Source organism: Sinocyclocheilus rhinocerous, unplaced genomic scaffold (genome assembly GCF_001515625.1).
Source record: "Sinocyclocheilus rhinocerous isolate Xijiao unplaced genomic scaffold, SAMN03320098_v1.1 scaffold55, whole genome shotgun sequence".
Taxonomy (NCBI): domain Eukaryota; kingdom Metazoa; phylum Chordata; class Actinopteri; order Cypriniformes; family Cyprinidae; genus Sinocyclocheilus; species Sinocyclocheilus rhinocerous.
This window is the reverse complement of record NW_015647461.1, coordinates 133,150-153,667: the sequence shown is the minus strand read 5'-3', so window position 1 is coordinate 153,667 and position 20,518 is coordinate 133,150. Positions and strand designations below refer to the sequence as shown.

The window sequence follows — 20,518 nt, the reverse complement described above, 5'->3', positions numbered from 1 at the left end:
AATAAATACTACAATGTAATGGTATATCAAGGTGTGTGTGTGTGTGTGTGTATATATATATACATACAAACACACACACACACACACCTTCTGTTGGGTTCCAATGGTTTGGAACAACACGAGGACGAGTAAATAAAAACAGAATTTAAAATTTTGGTGAACTATCTCTTTAAGACTTTATTTGTCCCATTGGGAGATGTATGTCACTTGTTTTAACTATCTAAATTAAGACAAAAAAAAATATCTGCCACACACCGACAAAATACTAATCTTCAACATTGATTATTTTAATATCTCACATATTTTGCCACTAGTGTATATGAATCTTTTTAAATGTATATTTTAGCAAAAATAAAAAAAGACTGATATGAATTAAAAACAGGATTTTTTTTTTTTGCAGCGTAAAATCACCAAAATACAGACTCTCTCCTTTAAAGTAAAGAGATTAAACCACAGAATAACAGACCACTAATATCTATATAAAGGCATTATGTTAGATTATTACCATGTGGGTGTTTGCATGAGAGCTGTTTTATCCGATACATAACCACCCTAACCCTTGACATCCTTCCAGCAGATTATTACTACTATACTAATGTATTATTATTACTCATACTGTTATTAAAACGCAACCACTGGCAGCATTGTAGCTGAATGTTGTGTGGAGGTCACCCCACTGACACCTGGGGGAAAAGTCACCTTGACGTATGTGGTGCTAGTTTCTCCAGAGAAGGTAGAGGTTATTGCCTTAGCCATGTCTTCTCTGAGCGCCGTGTTTTAAGGCTCCTGCAGTTTTCAGAATGGCTGATCGTTCCTACAGATACAGCAGTATGTACAGAGACACACGTTAAAGATTAATCCTCAAACACGCGGTTCCCGTACACTTTGGAAAGCGAATCGATAGTCAAGATAAACAGTGACACATTAAGCAAGACGGTAATATTAATAATATTCTCAATGTCTGTACACGGTAAAAAATACACTCATTTCGCAGAATATACAATATACATTGGCTATGCCGTACTCTGTCAGGGAAAAAAAACACCTTTGAAAATTGTTATTCTCTGAGTGTAGCTCAATCTTTATCAGCCCTTAACCGTTTGTACAGTAGAACACGGACACGGAACCCCCCCCCGCCCCCTCTGGAGTGGAATGGAACAGAAAAAGAGAAATATCAATTATCTTAACAGATCATTTGGGACAGAGTCAGAGCAATCTTAAGAGGTCCTGCCTGGCGTCGGACAGAAATAACAACAGTACCCACATCCACAGAAGAGGAACGCACAATAAAATGTATAATCTTTTCATAAATATCAGTTATCGACTAAAAGTTAAGGCCTGGACATGACAACGGCAACATACAGCGAGTAGTTAGAGCGAGTGCGAGTTAGATCCTCTTCTTCTTGAAGTAGTCGGCGTACTGGCCCCCAAGACCCTGTGAGTGCTGGCCTACATACAGCCCCTCTGATGTCACTTCCTGTGTGGGCAGTGTGGGGTATTCTCGCTTCTGCCCTCTAGCCTGACTCTAGGAAAGAAAGAAAGGTTGATTATAACAGAAGTGATTACAGTGATTTCACCTGTTTGATGGTGGTGATGATGTACGTGACTCATTGTTCACTGTATGCTTGAGTTTGAGTGGCATACGGGTTTTTTGTGTTCCATACAGTAAATGACTGACGCCGTCTCCCTCAGCCCACACACACGTCTGAGGAATTTTCTCTGACTGTTGCACGACGATAAAGCGCCCATTGTTGAATCAGTGAAGCATAGTTAGAGGTGTTTTGTTTCTCAATGTGTCACTCTTCTACTTCCAACTGAAGAATAAAGTTTGTGCCAGAATCCTACTGGTTTCTTCACCATCAAGCAGAGCAGAAACACACACACACACACACACACACATCTGGTTTGCAATCCTTGTGGGGACTCTCCATAGGCGTAATGGTTTTTCTACTGTACAGGCCGTATATTCTATTGTCCTACACCAACCCTACACCTAAACCTATCCCTTACAGGAAACTTTCTGCATTTTTAGATTTTCAAAAAACTTCATTCTGTGTGATTTATTACCTTGTTTACCCGTGGGGACCTCAATTTAGGTCCCCCCCGTGACATGACATTTATTCAGGTTTAAGTCCCCACCAGAATAGAAAAACAGGTACACACATCACACACACCATATGTATTCAGTTGACCTACCTATCATTCTAAATATCATTCTATATACTGTTCTATTTTTCTAATATATTTATATTAGTACTGTTACTGAGATTTTTTTCAACCGGATGATAAATAACTATTGGCACTTTGTGAGGCTGTGATCTATGAAAACCCATTTTTGCCTCGGAGTAAAAACGCTATTTGCGGTATTTGCAAGCTAAAGTTTAAAATAAGAAATAAAATCACTAATAAAATTACGAATTATTAAGTTACAAGAAACAGTAGCAGTGTCGTACATAGTCACATTGTGAGATTTAAAGTCAAATCTCAAGTCAAAGAGATTTCCATCGCCCTGTTTTTATTTTGAAGTATCGCATCAGAAACGAGTGACGGAAAGGCCAAATTTCGAAGGGGGGGGGAAAATCCCTTAATTCGCAAAAGTTTTTACGCTCGCTTGAGGTGGTCTTTGACTTGTGCAGAAAATGGTTACTGCGCAGTAATGGAAGCGCATTTTGCGAATAAATTCCTCCATGCGCATCAAAAAAGTCATGTGACTTTGCGCTCTGGGACGGCATAACCGGACAAACCTGCGGACCGATCTCATTGCATAGCATCTGAAATGTTGTTTTGGCATTCTGAAATGCCTGAGCAAAGTCTGTTATCAAAGTATTTCTGTATAATTACTGTCTTACACGACTGCGTCCCCAAACAGCAGACATCCACCTCCGAAAGCAATGACCGCATGACCGCATTTATTGTGTTTCGTCTGCTTGCTCTGAGGTGCAAGGAATTTATTATATATGAAAAGTATTATATTCAGTGGCTTCTACTTTTCTTAGTGATATTTAGTGCCAGTTTATCAGGTTTATTTGTTGGATGTAAACGGTGCTTATTCGCAAATTGCAATTTTCAAATTTTGCGCACAAGTTAAATGGGCAACTTTGGATGGAAACCCAGCTAATGTGAAAATGTTGTTATATTGTGAAATATAGTTACAATTGGGAATATAGTCACATTGTGAGTTATGAAGTCCAAATTATGTGACAGTTGCAATTGTGAGATTGAGTCACATTGTAAGATATAAAGTCACAATTGTCAAATATAAAGTCAGATTCATAAGTCACAATTTGAAAATATAAATTACCATTATATTTTTTACTCTAGTATGGAAGCCCATTTCTGCCTCACTTGCATGCTTAATTGGCCATTTTAAAACCCATATTTATTGACCACAGCTAAAGGGACCCTTATTGTAGACCCCACAGTTGGGTGTCATACTTTGTATGGCAAAATTTTCGTGGTTCATGTGGATTTCTCATCAGATTCTGGTTAAGCTTTGAACAAACTTATTTGCTGCATTTATAAGCTGCTTAGTTTGGAAGTGACGTCATAGTAAGCATCGTGCATGTTTTTTGCATCGCTACACTATAGATAATGGACAATGGACTTTCCTTGCCCACAACATTTCACTAATGTGATCACACCTAAACCTTCTCAAATGAAATTAGATTTTTTTTTCCTGGAATTTAAACACGCGTTATCTTTCAGTTGTCTAATATTTCACATGCAATGTGGTTTGTTTCGCTTCTCACTTTATATAGAAAGATACACACTCACATAATAGTAGTTGTTCCAGTCGGTGGCCGTGGCTGCGGCGGGTGTGTGTGCGGCAGGACTGGGCGTGTGTGCGTGCGTGTGTGTCGGTGTGATGAAGCCAGGCATGATGGGTAGGGCACTGTAGGTGGGCAGTAGGGTCTGAGCAGTGCCGTTCAGAGAGGTGTGCAGAGGCCCACTCAAGGGGGTCTTCACCACCTCCACCTCCTATAGAGAGACACCATCAAACATTTATACATGCACTTACACTTTATCTCTCCATATGCAACACACACTATTCAGATTACAGATCTCTCCTCTCTCTCACACACACACTGGCCCAGCTGCTGTGCTGAGGAGTGATGGAGTGTTTTCAGCAGGATCTCATGTCCTGAGAGTGTCATGAGACTGAGTGAGGAATGTGTGTCTGACCTGTAACACCAACTGCCACCACATTTACATAAGCTCAAACACCCCACACAAATACCACCAACACACAAACATGAGCTAACTTCTATCGCAACACGTGTGTATACAGGCCATAAAGTCAGGACATAAATCAGCCAGCAGTATTATATATGTATATTATTAAAAAAAATGGAGTTAAAATGAAAACGTAATTAGGATTCAGCACTTGGCCATTAATCAAATAAGCAAATTTGTAACAATGGAGTTCATGCAGCTCAAGTGCTGCTGCCTTTTAAAGTAAAGGCGTTCTGAAATTCATGATCATTTTTAATTGTTTCACACCTTTGCATCACAGGAATAAATTACATTTCAAAACATTATTTTCAAATAGAAAACTCTTCTTTTAATTTGTAATATTTTTACAATATTGCTGTTTTTATTGCATTTTTATCAAATAAATGCATATGAGACATCTTTAAAAAAAATTATAATAATCTTACAGACCCCACATTTTTAAATAGTAGTGGATTACAGCTTTAAAAAATACCATGAGTAAAAGCTTAGCTTTTTTATTCAAAATTTCTGCACAGCCTTATTTTAATTTTATTTTACACACATTTTGGTTTAATATGCATGCCGTAGTATGCAAAGAAAACATGCAATCAGTATAGATTTTTGTGTTGCTAAATGCATACAGTTTGCATACTATATATGCCCACAGAGAAATCAAAGTCTAATTTTTGATCTATTTTGGTCTGTGACAGTACAAACGATCGGCAGTAATCACAGAGTGATCAATCAGAGCGAGATGCCGTGTCAGCCACGAGATACTTAGACAGTGGAAGTCCAGGCATTTGACTTTTCTGACATCTGTCAGAAGTATGACGACTGGAGTATTCACTACCTCCAGAGAGTGTGTGATGTTTGGGTACTGGGCAGTATGTTAACTGTTTAGCATTTCTGGGGCAGTATATGTGTATTTCTGCACAGTATAATCCCCTTTCAGAGTGGAGTTTTGAGATGGACAGAGATAGTTAATGTACACTGTAAAGTGAGCATGATTAAGCATGATGTGTTCGGGTGTGTGTGTGTGTGTTTGTACAGTACCTTGCTGACATCTCGGTGCTGGTAGACTTGAGCAGCTGTCTGGCTCATCTGCGTCTGAGAATAGTACTGACTGACAGCATGCATGTAGGAACTGTAGTCTCCGTATGAGGAGGTGACCACCACCTGTGACACACACAAACACATTTGTCATCATGGTGGGCACTTTCCATTGATTGTTTTTCATGACATTTTATATCCCCTAACTAAGTGATTCCCACTTTTTTTGTCAGCAGAAAAAAAAACCTTCGACCTAAAATATTTACTTTAAGTACCCCCTAAACGTTAATATTTAAATAATTTAACAACAAATTTGAATGTTCATGGTTCATGTCAGGTCACATGACATGCAAGTACACAAAACATTAAATTTTTTTATGATTTAAATAATTATTGTCTTCTAATCAACTCACAAGGTTTCGGAACCCAATTTTAGGCATTATTTAGTATTTATTTTTGAGGGTTACAATGTGCAATGGTCACATTACCATATTGTGCATGTGTGTGTATGTGTATGTGTGTACTTACCTGAGGTTGCTCTTTTGTGCATTCAGTAACTGCAGCAGTCTCTTGGCTAGTGTTGCCGTAGGTCTGTGCTTGGTAGTGTTGGTACCACTGCTGCATGGCCTCCTGTCGCACAGAACAGAACCAATGAAACAGAATAAAATACAGTCAGACACAGCTTTAACAGGGATCTATATGAGGATCTTGACTTTGACTTTAAGACCCCGAAATACTTCAAGTGAAATCAAAGAACAAACTGGTGTGACATCATTTCAAACAAATCAGGCCAAAATGAAGTTTGTTTGGAGTTCGTTTTGGGAGTTCAAAACAGCTCGTCAAGTCTGAAAAGGTTCACCCTGGCAGATAAACACCTTTGAACTACCATTGATCCGTGGCAATTAAATAATAGGAGGTGTGCTCTGGGGCTCCTCTGTCAGTATATCGGGGGCTTAAGTGACTCTCCTTGCAACTCTTTTCTCTGACTTGACACCAAGTTGTGACACCAAGTTGACGGTTGGCCAATGTCGGGCCATCGTTGAGTGTATGTTGGATTAGTTTTTGTGATGGTACTAGTCAGACCCCGTCAGCAGTTTTTTGGGAGCTCGTCAAATCTGCGGTGGAACCCATCGGTGAGAGAGATGACTCTGATTAGCTGTTCAGCTTAGCGAACCAGTGCATGAGAAGAAAAACGAAAGTGATGAAAGAAAGCCAAAAGGGCCCATACAGAACTCTTCTCATTGTACATCCTCAGTCCTATTTCTTCTGGTTTCCTTTTTGAATAACAAAAAGGAAACCAGTTACTGCTATGGCTGGTATAGAGAGTTATTTCCCCTCACACAGGCACAGAATCTACATGCTAGTTGGCCATTGGCTGTAGTCTTTGCTGTGTGTTCAATCACAACTTTTTGGCCCAGGCGCAGGTGCGACAGCACAATCGGCTTTTGTTGCTGCTAGTTCTTTGATGTTGGTTTGGTGTGTCTGGGCCTTTACTGGTCTCACTGACACTAGTCCCAGCCTCAGATGGCCATTCACTAACAATTTGCTGCATATTGTACACAAAATGGCAACAGCTTTCTGGATTTATTGGATTTTTCAGGGGTCAGGGTACTCACAAGTTCATCAGGCAAAAAATGTGTACAAGGTACCAGGCGTCTCCAATACCCCTTGTGTCCAATCTGGAACCGTTCTGTGCATTTCCACCATTGAAAAGACACTTCTTTTCCTTCAACCACTAAAACCAAGCTGGTCTTAAACCAGGAACCACTAATGTCAAAGCCCAGGGTGCAGGATAATAGGGGCTTTCACACTGCATAGTTCTAGGAACTTGCCAGCATGGTGGTTCCTAGAGAACCATTTTCATCCTTGGCCCGTTTTCCTGGTTCCATTCGCACTGGCAGCAAGAACTCTGAAGCGGCCGAAAGCAACGTCTTTATTCGTGGCATTTACAAACGTCAACAACCGATGAATGGAGGATGCCGTGATCGGAGCTGTTTTTGTTGTTTGTCGTGGGGTTCGAGATAACGGAGATGGAATGTAATCTCACAATTTACAAGATTGAAAAGAGTATGAAAATGTGACTAAATCTCCTAAGACAACTTGAAGTGTTACATATCATTGAGGCTAAGAAAAGAACAGATAAATCGCAGTGTCTCGTTCCCCTCAGGGAACCATGGTTACACAAGTAACCCGAGACGTTATTGCTGTTTTCCATGTTTGTGGAGTAAATATTTTTACGTGGCTTTTTAAAAATGCTGGGTAGCCGTTGTTTCGTATGTGTTTGGCCAATAAGCGTACACTTATGTCACTGGTAGTTCCTATACAACTGTTTTAGACCCTACTGTAAAGTAGGAGCTAATTTAGTGCCTCCAAACAGAGTTCCTAGAACTAAAACCGTTCCTAGTTCCTGCAGTGCAAACACGCCAAAAGCGGGTACTTTTGCCAATAGTTCTACGAACTATGAAAAGGTTCCTCTGGTGTGAAAGCCCCTAATGTCAGCACCAATTAGATAAAACACAGGCTGTTTCTGACAGAAGTTCAAACCAGGATAAGCACAAGAACCAATACCATTTTAATGGAAATTGGAGTTTTTCTGAGCAAGAAGGTTTGGTGACTCATGGTTAATGGCATTACATCTTTCAAAAAACATTTAGAAATTTGTTGGAGAAACTAAAAACAGAACTAAATTTCCTAGAACTAAATAACAGGGTTGTATATGATTGTCCCATGGCTTCTGTAGGTCCCTTTTATATCAACGGTAGCTGAACTTGCTTCAAGAGGGCAACCATCCTGCAAAGTTTAGCTCCAACCCTAATCAAACACACGTAAACCAGCTAATCAAGACGTATTACTTATCATGTATTACTGAGTACTTATCAGACAGGTGTGTAGGAGCAGGGTTGTAACCGAACGTAGCCTTTCAGGACCAAGGTCGATTACCCCTGCTTTACATGTTTATCAAACAACTTATTCCTCTCTAAGAGGGTGGACCTTGGCCAGAATAAGCATCGAAGTGAACTAGACTTATTGCCGATATTCTCGTTATGTGACTCTACACTGAATACATTGTACCTCTTTGCATCCAGGTGCCTGCAAGGCTAGATCTCCAGCTGTTTCCTCTTTTTTTTCTCTCCATCTGTCTAACCTTGTGGCCTAATACGTTTCGATAGTTTTCTCTTCTGCCATTCCTTTAATACATCTCTTCCTTCTCATCTCCTTCCCATTACTCCTTTCACCATTCCCTGCTCTCTTTCTCTCTGGACACCTACAGCGTGAAAGCTCACCGTCTCATTTCACTAAAGCTGGTGGAGTGTGTGGGAGTGTGCGACCAGATGGGACAAACAACTCGCAGCCAATCTTCCTCTTCCCTCCTGCCTTCCCCCTCTGCATCTCTCGCTCCCCCTTCTCTCCCTCCAGCTCTCACCCACTCCTTCTCGTATTGTCATAGGAACGCCGGCAGTAATGAGAGGAAGACCCACATTTAAGCCATTTAATCCTGCTAAATTTCCTTCCCCTCCAAACTCTCTGCCAGGGAATGAGTAGGGGATCACCCTAAAGACACTGGCAGGAATCTGAGAGACTGTGGGTGGACTGCAACTCCTTCTCCTTCCCTCTCATCCTCCCCTGGAGCACATTTTCCTCTCCTCTGCATCTGCTGAAATCTATATTTTCCCCATTTATATTTCATTTGATGTTTTTTTTGACAGCACAGTGCAAAGTGGCAGGATATTATTTTGGAGAAGTCTTGGGTGGGGCGTTTGTCGGGCACCTATTTTGCCGCCGTTCACAGTTCAGGATAGTCACTAGTAAAGGACTTGTGACTGTGTGCCATGTGGTGTTATTGGCTAATCAGCATTGACATGATGTCATCTTCCTGAGTAATTAGTCACATGGCATTTATGGCTCGGGTGATTGGCTCAAAACTTCTATGCCCAGATAGCATTTAAATCACATACTTTAGGGGGTTTTGGGTAGGGATGTGCGCGACGACTAATTTGACTGTCATTTAAACGGAAGTTTTGTATCCAACTAGTCGACTAGTCTAAAAGCAAGAAACCCCCCAAAAGATGGTAAGAAAAAAAAAACTTTTTGAGTGCGTGTATATAATAGCCTACATTTGAAATACTTAATCTATGAATCACAATGTCAAATCCCTCAATGAATTCCGCTAAAAATAGGTCACAATTATGCCGTAGCCTACGCTTGCCTCGCGTTATCATCATTTTATTTTAGGTGGTCGTTAAAAAGAAATAAAAGAAGAGCATACACTCAACGTCGGTCAAAGCATAGCTTATTTATTCAAATCAGCTCGCAGGCACGCAGAGATAACGAAAAGCAAGCCAACAGAATTTCGGAAAGCGTCTGGACATCCCGCACCACCACCGAAGTGGGTCTTCGTTAGAGGAATAGATGGCGCGGACGGGATCGCAGCGGTGGCAGGCTGTAGTGAATGACGTGATTGACATCAGCTGGCTTTGGCTAGTCTCTAAGCTAACGCCTATGTGCCTGTATTGAATATGATTACGCATCGCTCCAGTAGAGTTATTGTAAGCCAATTTGACATTACACAGTTTACACAAAACTTTCCTGTTTCCTTCTAATTCAATGTATTCTTTTTTCAAATGTTTTATTTTAACTTGTTGTTTAAAATGTTTTAAATGTAACAATGGTAATTTGATGGTAACATAAAATGATGGTAATTTGAATGATAATTATGTTTTTTTTTTGTCGTGTAATCGACTATTGTTTTCAGTGTCGATTAGTAGGAGCTGTACCGTTTAGTCGACCCACACATCCCTAGTTTTAGGCCAGCTGAGCGACTTTCATTAGCTCCATTCACACATACAGTCTTTACTGGTAAATTACTGGTGCATAAGAGATCATGCGTGAAGAGGACCTTTTCAAAAATACCGGTAAATCAGTTCTGACAATTTTCTGGTGTGAGAAGATGCAACTTTTACAATTTTACAAAATTACCTGTATCATGCCATGAGTGAACAAGGAATAGGATTACTGGTGTGAGGGCAGAATGTACTAATGTAAGAAGTCTGCTTTGGGCCAGTCATAAAGCTCTGTGTAATCATGAATGCTTTTAATTGTTTTTCTATGTAAACATGCACTAGACGAACATCCAGCCATCTTGCACTCAAGACTTGCCTTCTTTTCCATTCATCGGCATTGCGGCTCTGCAATTACTATTACTTATTCTTACTATTGCTTATTATAGTAACTGTAGTACTATTGGTATCTATTATGCATCTCATGGGCAAAAACACGTTTTGTGTAATCATCCCCTTATGCCAGCCACTCAGAAGTTTAGAAACATGCTGTCAGATTGGACAGAAACTAAAGTGCATCTCCTAATCCAGGTGGATGAAGAAGACGGTGCAGCTTTTAAAGGTAATTTCCAATGATTGACATCACAGAGTTTATTTTGGTACTGATGTGTGAATGGTATTTTACCGGTAAAAAGACAGAACGCCATTGCTTGCGTGAACAGCATGTTTGTGTATTTACCGGAAAAGTAATTCTGGTATTTTTATGGTAATTTACCGGGATTACTTTGTGAATGGGGCAATTGAGACAGCAGATTGCTGACAGCTTTTAACACGCCTTCGTGGTCCAAACTAGGTGAGATGTGACAAGTTGAACGTGGAGCGATTTATCTATCCAATCACAGATATCAGAAGATATCTGATGCTTAATGTGAAGTGGGACTTTTGTCCGATTAGATTTTGCTGTGAGGGTTACAGAACATAACAGAGCAGAAATATAAACCAAGCGATCAACTAAAAGCTCAGTCAGTTCTGATTTAAATGGAAGAAGTAACTTTTATCATTTGCCAACTCTGGTAAGGACACTACAGCTCCATTCTGATGGAACTCTTTTTTTCTGTTTTGAGCATTCATTTTCTTTATTCCGTATAGACCCATCTATCTCTATTGTGCAGCTGAGCATATGGCGGAATTGTTTTCTTTCTCATGCCTCTCACTCTCTCTCTGGCTTTCGCTGTCAAGTCTAGGGCTCAGTGGAAGCTTGTGTTAGAGAGAGGAATTGTGAGGGATATAATGGGGAGAAAAGACTTGAGAGAGTGGGCTAAGAGCGAGACTGATTGATCGCTGCAGTGAACACTGGGATTTCTTCCTGTGTCTGTGACTGTCAGCGTCTATATTCCACAATAGTCAAGTACTTTCATCTGAATTCATCTGATATACAAGATCCCAAGACCACAGTTCAAACACTATCTATCTATCTATCTATCCATTATTCATTTGCTTCAAGATGCAGTGATGAATAGAAAGTTCCAAAGAAAAGCATTTTTTGTAACATTATAAATGTAACTTTACTTTTTTCTTACATTAAAAATTCTGAATGGTAGTACATCACAGTTTCCACAAATACATTAGGCAGAACAACCGTTTTCAACATTGATAATAATAAAAAAAATATTAAGCAGCACATCAGCATATTAGAAAGATTTCTGAAGGATCATGTGACACAGAAGACTTAGAGTAATGACTGCTAAAAATTCAGCTTTGCCTTCTCAGGAATAAATTACATTTCAAACAGAAAAGAGTTATTTTATAGTATAAAAATATTTAACAATACTAATGTTTTTATTGAATTATTGATCAAATAAATGCAGCCTTTGTGAGCATAAAATATTTTTTTCAAAAACAATTAAAAGTGAATTCCAAAATTTAAATCATGTGTGTGTGTGTGTGTATATATATATATATATATATATATACATACAGTACATACATATAATTTTTTTCCAGGTGTTGTAGTTACCTGTGTGTATTGCTGAGTGTATTGGTGAGTGTATTCTGCAGGAGTGGTCTCTGCACTATATTGACTGGGTGGGTGGGTGGCAGGTGGCAGGACTGCGCTGTACGTCCCAGTGTGCGCCTGCACAGTCTGAGGTTTACTGTTGCAGGGTGCTGCAGGAGAAACACATACATGACGTAAATCAGGGCCTGCTCAGGGACACCCATTTAGAACATCTCTCACACACACACTCTTTATCTTCTCTGCTGGTGTGGGCTGTACCCAGTCTGGCTGTGGCCTTGAGCTGGGAGAGACAAGACAGCCGTACACTGTAAACATTATCATTGAAAACAGAGAGCTGACAGAGAAGAGATACATTCCAAGGTCTGGCAGAAGTGAGTCATCTTCAGTGTGTGCCGTTCTGATTGTGCACGTACCTTGTAGTACCACTCCAGGAAGCACACTAGCCAGGTTTAGATATGGGTTGGAAGGCAACTTCACTTCTTTAGGGGGGTCTCCCAACAGAGATGTCTGACAACTGGACTGACTCTATAGACAGAGATAAAGAAAGTGAGAGAGACAGGGTGAGATAGACAATATACTACAGCATTGCAGCTGCTAATCTGTAATCACAGAGTTACTCATATATAGACAACATTTCATGGTATCTTTAACATACAGCTATAAAGATATCATGAAACATCTTTTTCAATATATTTAACTTATGCATTGTGATGTATTTTTAGAGAAGCTGACCATTTAGCATGAAATAATGTAGAGTGGGATCCTCATATCATTTCCAATCCATATGACTTTACTTCTTTCATTGAGCACAAAATAAGTTTCAAGTTCAAGTTCCGTTTATTTCTAGAACACCTTTAATAACAGCCACAGGCCGACCAAAGAGCTGTACAATAAGTGCAAAAGCACTATTTGAAATAAAATAAAAAGTAACTGAAGAAAGAAAGAAAGAAAGAAAGAAAGAAAGAATAATATTTGTTCAGGCTGCTTTGCGCTTCTCCAAACATCAAAAATAGATGGTGTTTCACACTGTCAAGCATTAAAAAATGGGAAAAAATACATTATAGCTACATGTGCTACATTCCAAGTCTTTAGAAACCATACGAAATAAAAAGTAACTGAAGAAAGAAAGAAAGAAAGAAAGAAAGAATAATATTTGTTCAGGCTGCTTTGCGCTTTTCCAAACATCAAAAATAGATGGTGTTTCACACTGTCAAGCATTAAAAAATGGGAAAAAATACATTATAGCTACATGTGCTACATTCCAAGTCTTTAGAAACCATACGGTACCTCTGTCACTGTCCATTTTCATGGTATAGAAAAGAGCAGCTCAGACATTCTTCTAAACAACATCATATTTTTCTTTCTCCACAGACATTCTTTTAAAGCATCTTTGGTTTTTCTTTCACATATTTCAGAAATAAACAGCAATCCAAGAGCAAGGATTCCATGGAAAAGTACTGGCACAATGTCTGGCATTCATCTCCAATACAGTCACACAGAAGGCAGAGCTCTCCATTAGCCTGTGTAGGGTAATGCAGTAAGTAATCAGAGCCTGCAGAACTAGTGGTCTGTGATTAGGGCTCAGAACTCTGTCAGAGTCTGTACTGAACTCTACTAGGCGTCTGAGTGCTTGTGTCTGAATAAAGACACCTCCACAGAACAGTGGGAATGGAGTTCCAGGAGGTCGACAGAAGCACTTCAGACAGAATCATAAGTATAAGCGAGTGTGTACTTTTCTGTGTTTGGTGTTCAAAGTGTAAAAAAAGGCCGGTACTGCCCTTGCTGTTATTTTTATATAACAATAATAAGTATATATTGTATAGTATGTATATTTCAGAACGTTTACATTATAAAAACATAAAAAAATACAATATTTTAAAAAGTTTGAGGTCAATAAGAATGTTTTTGAAAGTCTCTTATACTGACCAATGCTGTGTTTATTCGATAAAAAAACACAGTAAAAACAGTAACATTGTGAAATATTATAACAATTTAATACTGTTTTTGAATTAAGACTGTTTAACGGTGTCACATGATCCTTAAAAAACTTATTCTAATGTGCTGATTTAGTGTTCAGTTAATATTTCTTATTATTATCAATGTTAACAACAGTTTTGCTGCTTAGTATTTGGTGGAAATCATGATACATTAAAGGAGATTTAAGGATTCTTTGGTGAATAGGAAGTTTAAACGGACAACATTTATTTTGAAATATAAATTAAATTAATTATAAATTAATTTAATGCCTCTTGCTGAATAAAAGTATTTAAAAAATACTGACCTCAAACCTCCGAATGGTAATGAATATATTTAACTAAAGCAAATAAATATGAATTATAAATACTCATCGTTCCAAACCCGTAAGATCTTCTACCAAGTACCACTACGCAACTACCACATTCAAGGCCAAAAAGTATTCTCGCAGCTTCATAAAATTACGGTTGAACCACTGACTACATGGACTATTTGAACAATGTCCTTACTACCTTTCTGGGCCATAAAACGTTTCAGTTGCGTTGCTGTCTATGCAGGGTCAGAAAGCTCTCGGATTTCATCAAAAATATCTTAATTTGTGTTCCGAAGATGAACGAAGGTCTTATGGGAATGGAACGTCATGAAGGTGAGTAATTACTGACAGAATTTTCATTTTTGGTTGAACTATCCCTTTAAGAGTCGGCCTGAGCTTGACAGCCCCTGATCAGTTTATGTTGTCACTGTATGGAAAAGAGCAGCATAAACATTCATCAAGGTTTTTTCTTTTGTGTTCTTTAGAAGAGAGAAAGTCAATGGGTTTAGAACGACAAATGTGAGTAAATGATGGCAAAATCAAGTCTGAGTGAATTATTCCTTTAAAACTTAAGCTCTGAAATGTCTCAGATTTCCTCATTTTTGCCTCAAGGTAAGAAATCAGAAAAACAAAAAAAGAAAACCAGGCTTACTGTAATGGAAGAATTATTCTGCATGCTTGAACTGTGGTGGTTGGCTGGAGCTTTGTGCGTTGTACTCCCCAGCAAAGGTCCCAGACTTGGTGCGTTAATTCCAGGGAGGAAGTTTTGCAGTTGTGTTTGGGAGCTTACAGAGCCTCCTGTGGTTCCTGGAGGTGCAGGCTGTTTCTCTGGAGCCAGGCATGTCGCAGTGATTCCATTCTGCTCTGCAATGGAACTTGCGTGTGAACGTCCAGGTACATGTGACACCATTCCAGCCCCAGAGTTTCCACCCTGGGACGTGACCGGAGAAGAGTCTTGGCCCAACTCTACGAACCAGAGAACATTGTTAAACTACTGCAGTAAAAAAGCTTCCATTCTCAATGCATATAGTGCATACTCTGGAAAACCATAGTTTAGTATTTCAATTTCTACCTCACTTTAACACCTGCATTGCACTGATATTCAAATAGAAATGACCCTGCACAAAGGCATACTCTTCAAAGGTCTTCAATGCTTTGATGAATGCCAATACCAGACTTTGCACACACAAACAGACACACGTCTGTATAAAAGCACAAAGGAAGAAATACTGATTGAAGCGGCTGCCTCGAACTGCTTATAATGGGGCTTTCAAACAGTTTGAGGATTTGCATTGCAAATGTCTTTCCCTGCGGTAGCGAATGCGACCTCTGGACCAGGCCTGAGGTTTGCGAGCTTGACCGCTCAACCAGAAGCTCTCACCTGTGGGAGAATCTCCCAGCAACCCCTTCCCCAGAGGAACCGGTGCCGGAGTTCGAAGACCCAGAACTTTTTGCAGGAGCAGCCGGGAAGGGTCGCCCAAAATTCCTGGGATCTGAAGGGAAATGAAAGAGTGATGAAGGAGAAAAGAGAGCAGACAGGCTATAATAGGGTCATGTGGCAAGTGAAAGATGAAGTACACACAGATGAGATTATAGCTACAAAAATACATACACATGCATAAAAGAAGATTTATGTCCGCATTATTATTGCATGAATTCCTTTGTTTTTTCACTTAAATTTTCCTGTGGATGGCATTATTCTTCTTTAACCAGAACCGAAAAATTTGCATTAAAAATGCCAGTTAGATGTATGGTTCTAATACTGCTATATAAAATAAATGATGCTTTTCTGAACAAAAGCTGCAGTTTTCTCATTTTTTACAATAGAATTTAATGCAGACCAATAATGTCTTCGCAAAAAAGAACTATGAACACAATTTCAGGCTGTTGTTGAATATCATGCAGGTAAGTGAAATGTGGTAATGTATTTCTTCGTTATTGGTACGTTTGAGACGTGTGAACACACACACACAGCCCCTCACATTAGTGATCTGCTTGTCTTTGATCTGTAAGAGCTGCTGTTGGGCCATCTGCATGTGAAGAAGATTCTGAAGAACAAGACCGTTTCCTAGGATGGCACTCTGCATGAGAGAAAGAGAGATTGTTAAACATGCTTCATTATTCTTTTCTATTAATCTGTGAGGCAGCAGCCTATTCTAAAACATACAGTGGGTACGGAAAGTATTCAGACCCCCTTAAATTTTTCACTCTTTGTTATATTGCAGCCATTTGCTAAAATCATTTAAGTTAATTTTTTTTCCTCATTAATGTACCGTTTACCATCCCACCTGACAGAACTGGAGAGGATCTGCAAGGAGGAATGGCAGAGGATCGCCAAATCCAGGTGTGAAAAACTTGTTGGATCTTTCCCAAAAAGACTCATGGCTGTATTAGATCAAATGGGTGCTTCTACTAAATACTGAGCATTTTTCAGTTTTTCTTTTTTAATAAATTTGCAAAAATGTCAACAATTCTGTGTTTTTCTGTCAATATGGGGTGCTGTGTGTACATTAATGAGGAAAAAAAATTAACTTAAATGATTTTAGCAAATGGCTGCAATATAACAAAGAGTGAAAAATTTAAGGGGGTCTGAATACTTTCCGTACCCACTGTATTTCCTTCTAAAGTGTTCATCTTTGCTGTACTATAACCTTTTTTATCCATTAATGCAGCATCTACTTTACTTCTCAAGGGTGTTTCTTTAACTATGAGCACATTTGGCTTTGTGAACTTTTAGAAATTAAGCTCCCTTAAAGGGATAGTTCACCCATTCACCCGAAAATGAAAATTCTGCCATCATTTACTCACTCTGTACTTGTTCCAAACCTGTATGAGTTTCTTTCGTCTGCTGAACACAAAAGAAGATATTTTGAAGAATGTTGGCAAACAAACAGTTGATGTTTGACAGTTCCATACTATGGAAATCAATGGTTACCGTCAACTGTTTGGTCAACTTCTTTTGTGTTCAACATCCCACAGAAATGTATACAACTTGAGGGTGAGTAAATGATTACAGAATTTTCATTTTTGGTTGAACTATCCCTTTAAGTCAGGCTTGCGAGTGACAGAAAGAGAAAATGAGTACCTGCTGCGCTTTTCCTAACTGTAGCAGCGCTGCAGTCAATGGTGGACGCAGGAAGGGGAGATTGTGAGGTCGACCAAACTTTCCTGAAGGCAAACCATTAGTTAAAGAAAATGAGAGGCAAACATAAAAGTAAATATTGTGAAAAGGAAAATAAGAAAGATGGACAACAGAAATGATGTGGTCGATATTGGTGGCCCATGATTTTCATCATTCCAAAATTCGTGCTTCAGCACTAACGGCAAGTTGCTCCGGAATAGGTAGAGAAGTTTAACATTTAATCATGAGCTATATTTAGTGTTGTAATTGTGTGTTCTCTTTAAGCTCCGGCCTCCACTTCTTCCTCAGCTCATTTATTCTCCCACCCAATGAAAAGTTCATTTTAATATATGATTAGGCTTTCATCAAGAGAAAAATCTGCTCAGAATCTACAGTGCTGGTGATCACCGTTACACAGTGAACACACACACACACACACACACACACACATATGCAGAAGTATGAAAGACATTTCATCTCAGAATCTACAATCCTCGCGGGACACATTTTTGGTTCTGTCTGGAAAAGTACTTAAATGTGTTACTCATGAATATTCAATAAATTATTTGTCTAATGAGTAAAAAGAGATATTTAAGACAGGCACAGAGAGAGAGCGTTACCTCCTCGTTTGGCGGTAGGGTAGGGTCTCATAAGGACCTGGAGAGCAGCAGGATTGGTCATACTGTTGAGGAACTGGGCCAGATTTGGTTCAGGCAGTAAACCTTTCTTATTGCTCAACATCTAAAGGAGCACACACACGACAAAGATACAAATATGAATTCATCCATTTATTATACAAAAATAAACTCAAATCCAAACAAATATTATAATGAACAGAATTTTCAGTATTTTATTTCTAAACATAAATAAAATATACATTTAAATAATTACTTGGGAATCAAAACTGCATACATTAAGAAATATCTTCCTTTTTTTTTTTTTTTATCCAGGCAAGCTTTTCAATATAATGAAAGTGAATGGCAACTGGTGTGATCAAGCTAAAAAAATAAAAAAATAAAAAACTATCATAAAAAAGCATTCCATACAACTTTTTTGTATTATATATCAATTCAAAGTAATTTCATGTTAACAGACTCAAGTTTTTATTCATATCTTTGGAAAATCTTTACATCTATCCCAGATCTCTTGGAATGTAGTATAATATATTTTTCATGATACATTTCTGTAGCTTTTGCCTCATCGTTGAAGCTCGAAAGCTTCAGTCCCTATTCACTGTTTCTTTTTTCATGCTCCATAGAAGAAAGTAAGACTTACCACATTGGCAATACCTTTTCTACACAAAGCTTAAACCTCACATACAGTAAGTTAGTTAGATTTATGAAAACATTTAGAAGTTTAATCTGGGTTAAAAAGTTATTAAACTTCTATCTTCCATATCTATATATTGCACATCAAGTAAATGATGTTTACTAAATAATTGTTTAGGATGTTTACAATTTAACTATAAAATCAATTTAACTTGTAAAAACAAGACAAAACAGATTAACGCTGTAAAGCCTGACATAAAAATATTCAGCAAAGTCTAGTGCACTAAACATAAATATGCAATTTGGTGCAGTTGCTAATATTCATATGGCCAAAAAGGTTTTAAAAAATATTAAATTCTGTTAGCTTATAATGTAAATCATTAAGATCTGCCAATAATAGTCTCAGTACTGTATAATGCAATGCAAAACAATAATTTAGGAATTATACTAAAAGGCCTTTTATTTGCTAAAAAAAAAAAGGATAAAGGATCTATCATATGCCAGAATGCTTCTAATAGATTGTGTACAAGAGTTTTTTTAAGCAAAAATGATAATTTAGAGGCCTTAGAAATTTGCATATCGGATATGATACAGTAGGCTTTATAGGGTTAAGCTTTTTTTTGCTGAGCTTCCTTGTGTCTTGTCAAATGTTTATCTGGGATGTTTATGTCCCAGCGGTGAGTGAGCATGTGTGAGTGTGTGTATTTGTTGGCATGGGGGAGATGCTTGCAGACATGCGGAACCCCTGATTAGATCTCTGATGACTGCTAGAGGTGTGGATCCATCCCAACCACACTCCAACTCCATCTGCTGACTACTACTCCCCCACCCACACAGACATCTCCACTTGTGCACATACACACATTGTGCTGCTTTCATACTGGAATGGGTGAAGCCAAGGGTGTAACCACATATTCATGAATGAGGGGACATAGACATAATAATTTAAGAATCGGGAGAACGTGGAGGTAGTGGTGATGGCCCTGAGTTAAGCAGCAGATGGGTGGAGTATTTGGGGAGAGAGACTGGAGAGCCTGTCCATTCATGAGAATGACAAAAGCAGGGCCGTGTCCCATCATGCCCCCTGCCCAGAGCTTCAGAGATGGATTAGCAGAGAGCTCTGCTCCTGATGTGTGCTTCCCAAGAGCCATAAACTACAGCTGAGAAACTCTATAGCATGAGACAATTGATTGAATCTACAAAAACTGAAACATCTGGTGGTTTATTGCAATCTAAATTAAGCAGGGGAGTTTTGTCAAATAACTGACTGTATATATATCTGAAACAAGAGATAAAGCACTAATTCTTTGCTAATTCAAAGCATAGTATATTTTAGAGGTATATAATATGAAGTAATATAAAATAATTAGGGATGCACTGATACAGATACGTGTCATTTGGATTAACACTAAATCATGAATATAAGTAAAAACATTAAATGTTACGTGAAATGTTCTGTATAATAAGTGGTTTGCAGCATCATTACAGGAAAATGTCAAGTGACTACTGTACCGCAGCACTAGAAAAGCTCTAAATGTTCTGCATTTAAATGAAAAATAGGACACAATGATAAAATGAACAGTGAAAGTAACAGAAGCTTGCAATACATTTTAATTAAGAATGAAAATGACTAGGAAATATCTATTTACTAAACAAATTCGGTAAGTAAGATGATTTTTTTTTGTTTCTCTACCCAATATTTTAAAAAGTACAAATGCAATAAAAATACAGGCATTAATATTAGCAAGTACTAAAAATAAAAGTACAGGTATACTACACTTTCAA

General features: G+C 38.5%; 1 protein-coding gene across 1 annotated transcript in view; it reads right to left on the bottom strand.

Moving 5' to 3' along the window:
- Positions 1 to 381: 381 nt before the first annotated feature.
- LOC107709187 (ribonucleoprotein PTB-binding 2-like) overlaps positions 382 to 20,518 on the bottom strand; it is an 81,202-nt gene continuing 61,065 nt past the window's right edge. The window contains exons 5-15 of the mRNA XM_016513599.1: positions 18,086 to 18,206; positions 17,430 to 17,512; positions 16,327 to 16,425; positions 15,726 to 15,837; positions 14,997 to 15,310; positions 12,471 to 12,582; positions 12,058 to 12,206; positions 5,791 to 5,892; positions 5,266 to 5,388; positions 3,775 to 3,978; positions 382 to 1,525 (exon numbers count right to left, since the gene is read on the bottom strand). Coding sequence (XP_016369085.1) covers positions 1,388 to 1,525; positions 3,775 to 3,978; positions 5,266 to 5,388; positions 5,791 to 5,892; positions 12,058 to 12,206; positions 12,471 to 12,582; positions 14,997 to 15,310; positions 15,726 to 15,837; positions 16,327 to 16,425; positions 17,430 to 17,512; positions 18,086 to 18,206 — 1,557 coding nt within the window. The 3' untranslated portion in view covers positions 382 to 1,387. The remainder of the gene's footprint in view (positions 1,526 to 3,774; positions 3,979 to 5,265; positions 5,389 to 5,790; positions 5,893 to 12,057; positions 12,207 to 12,470; positions 12,583 to 14,996; positions 15,311 to 15,725; positions 15,838 to 16,326; positions 16,426 to 17,429; positions 17,513 to 18,085; positions 18,207 to 20,518) is intronic.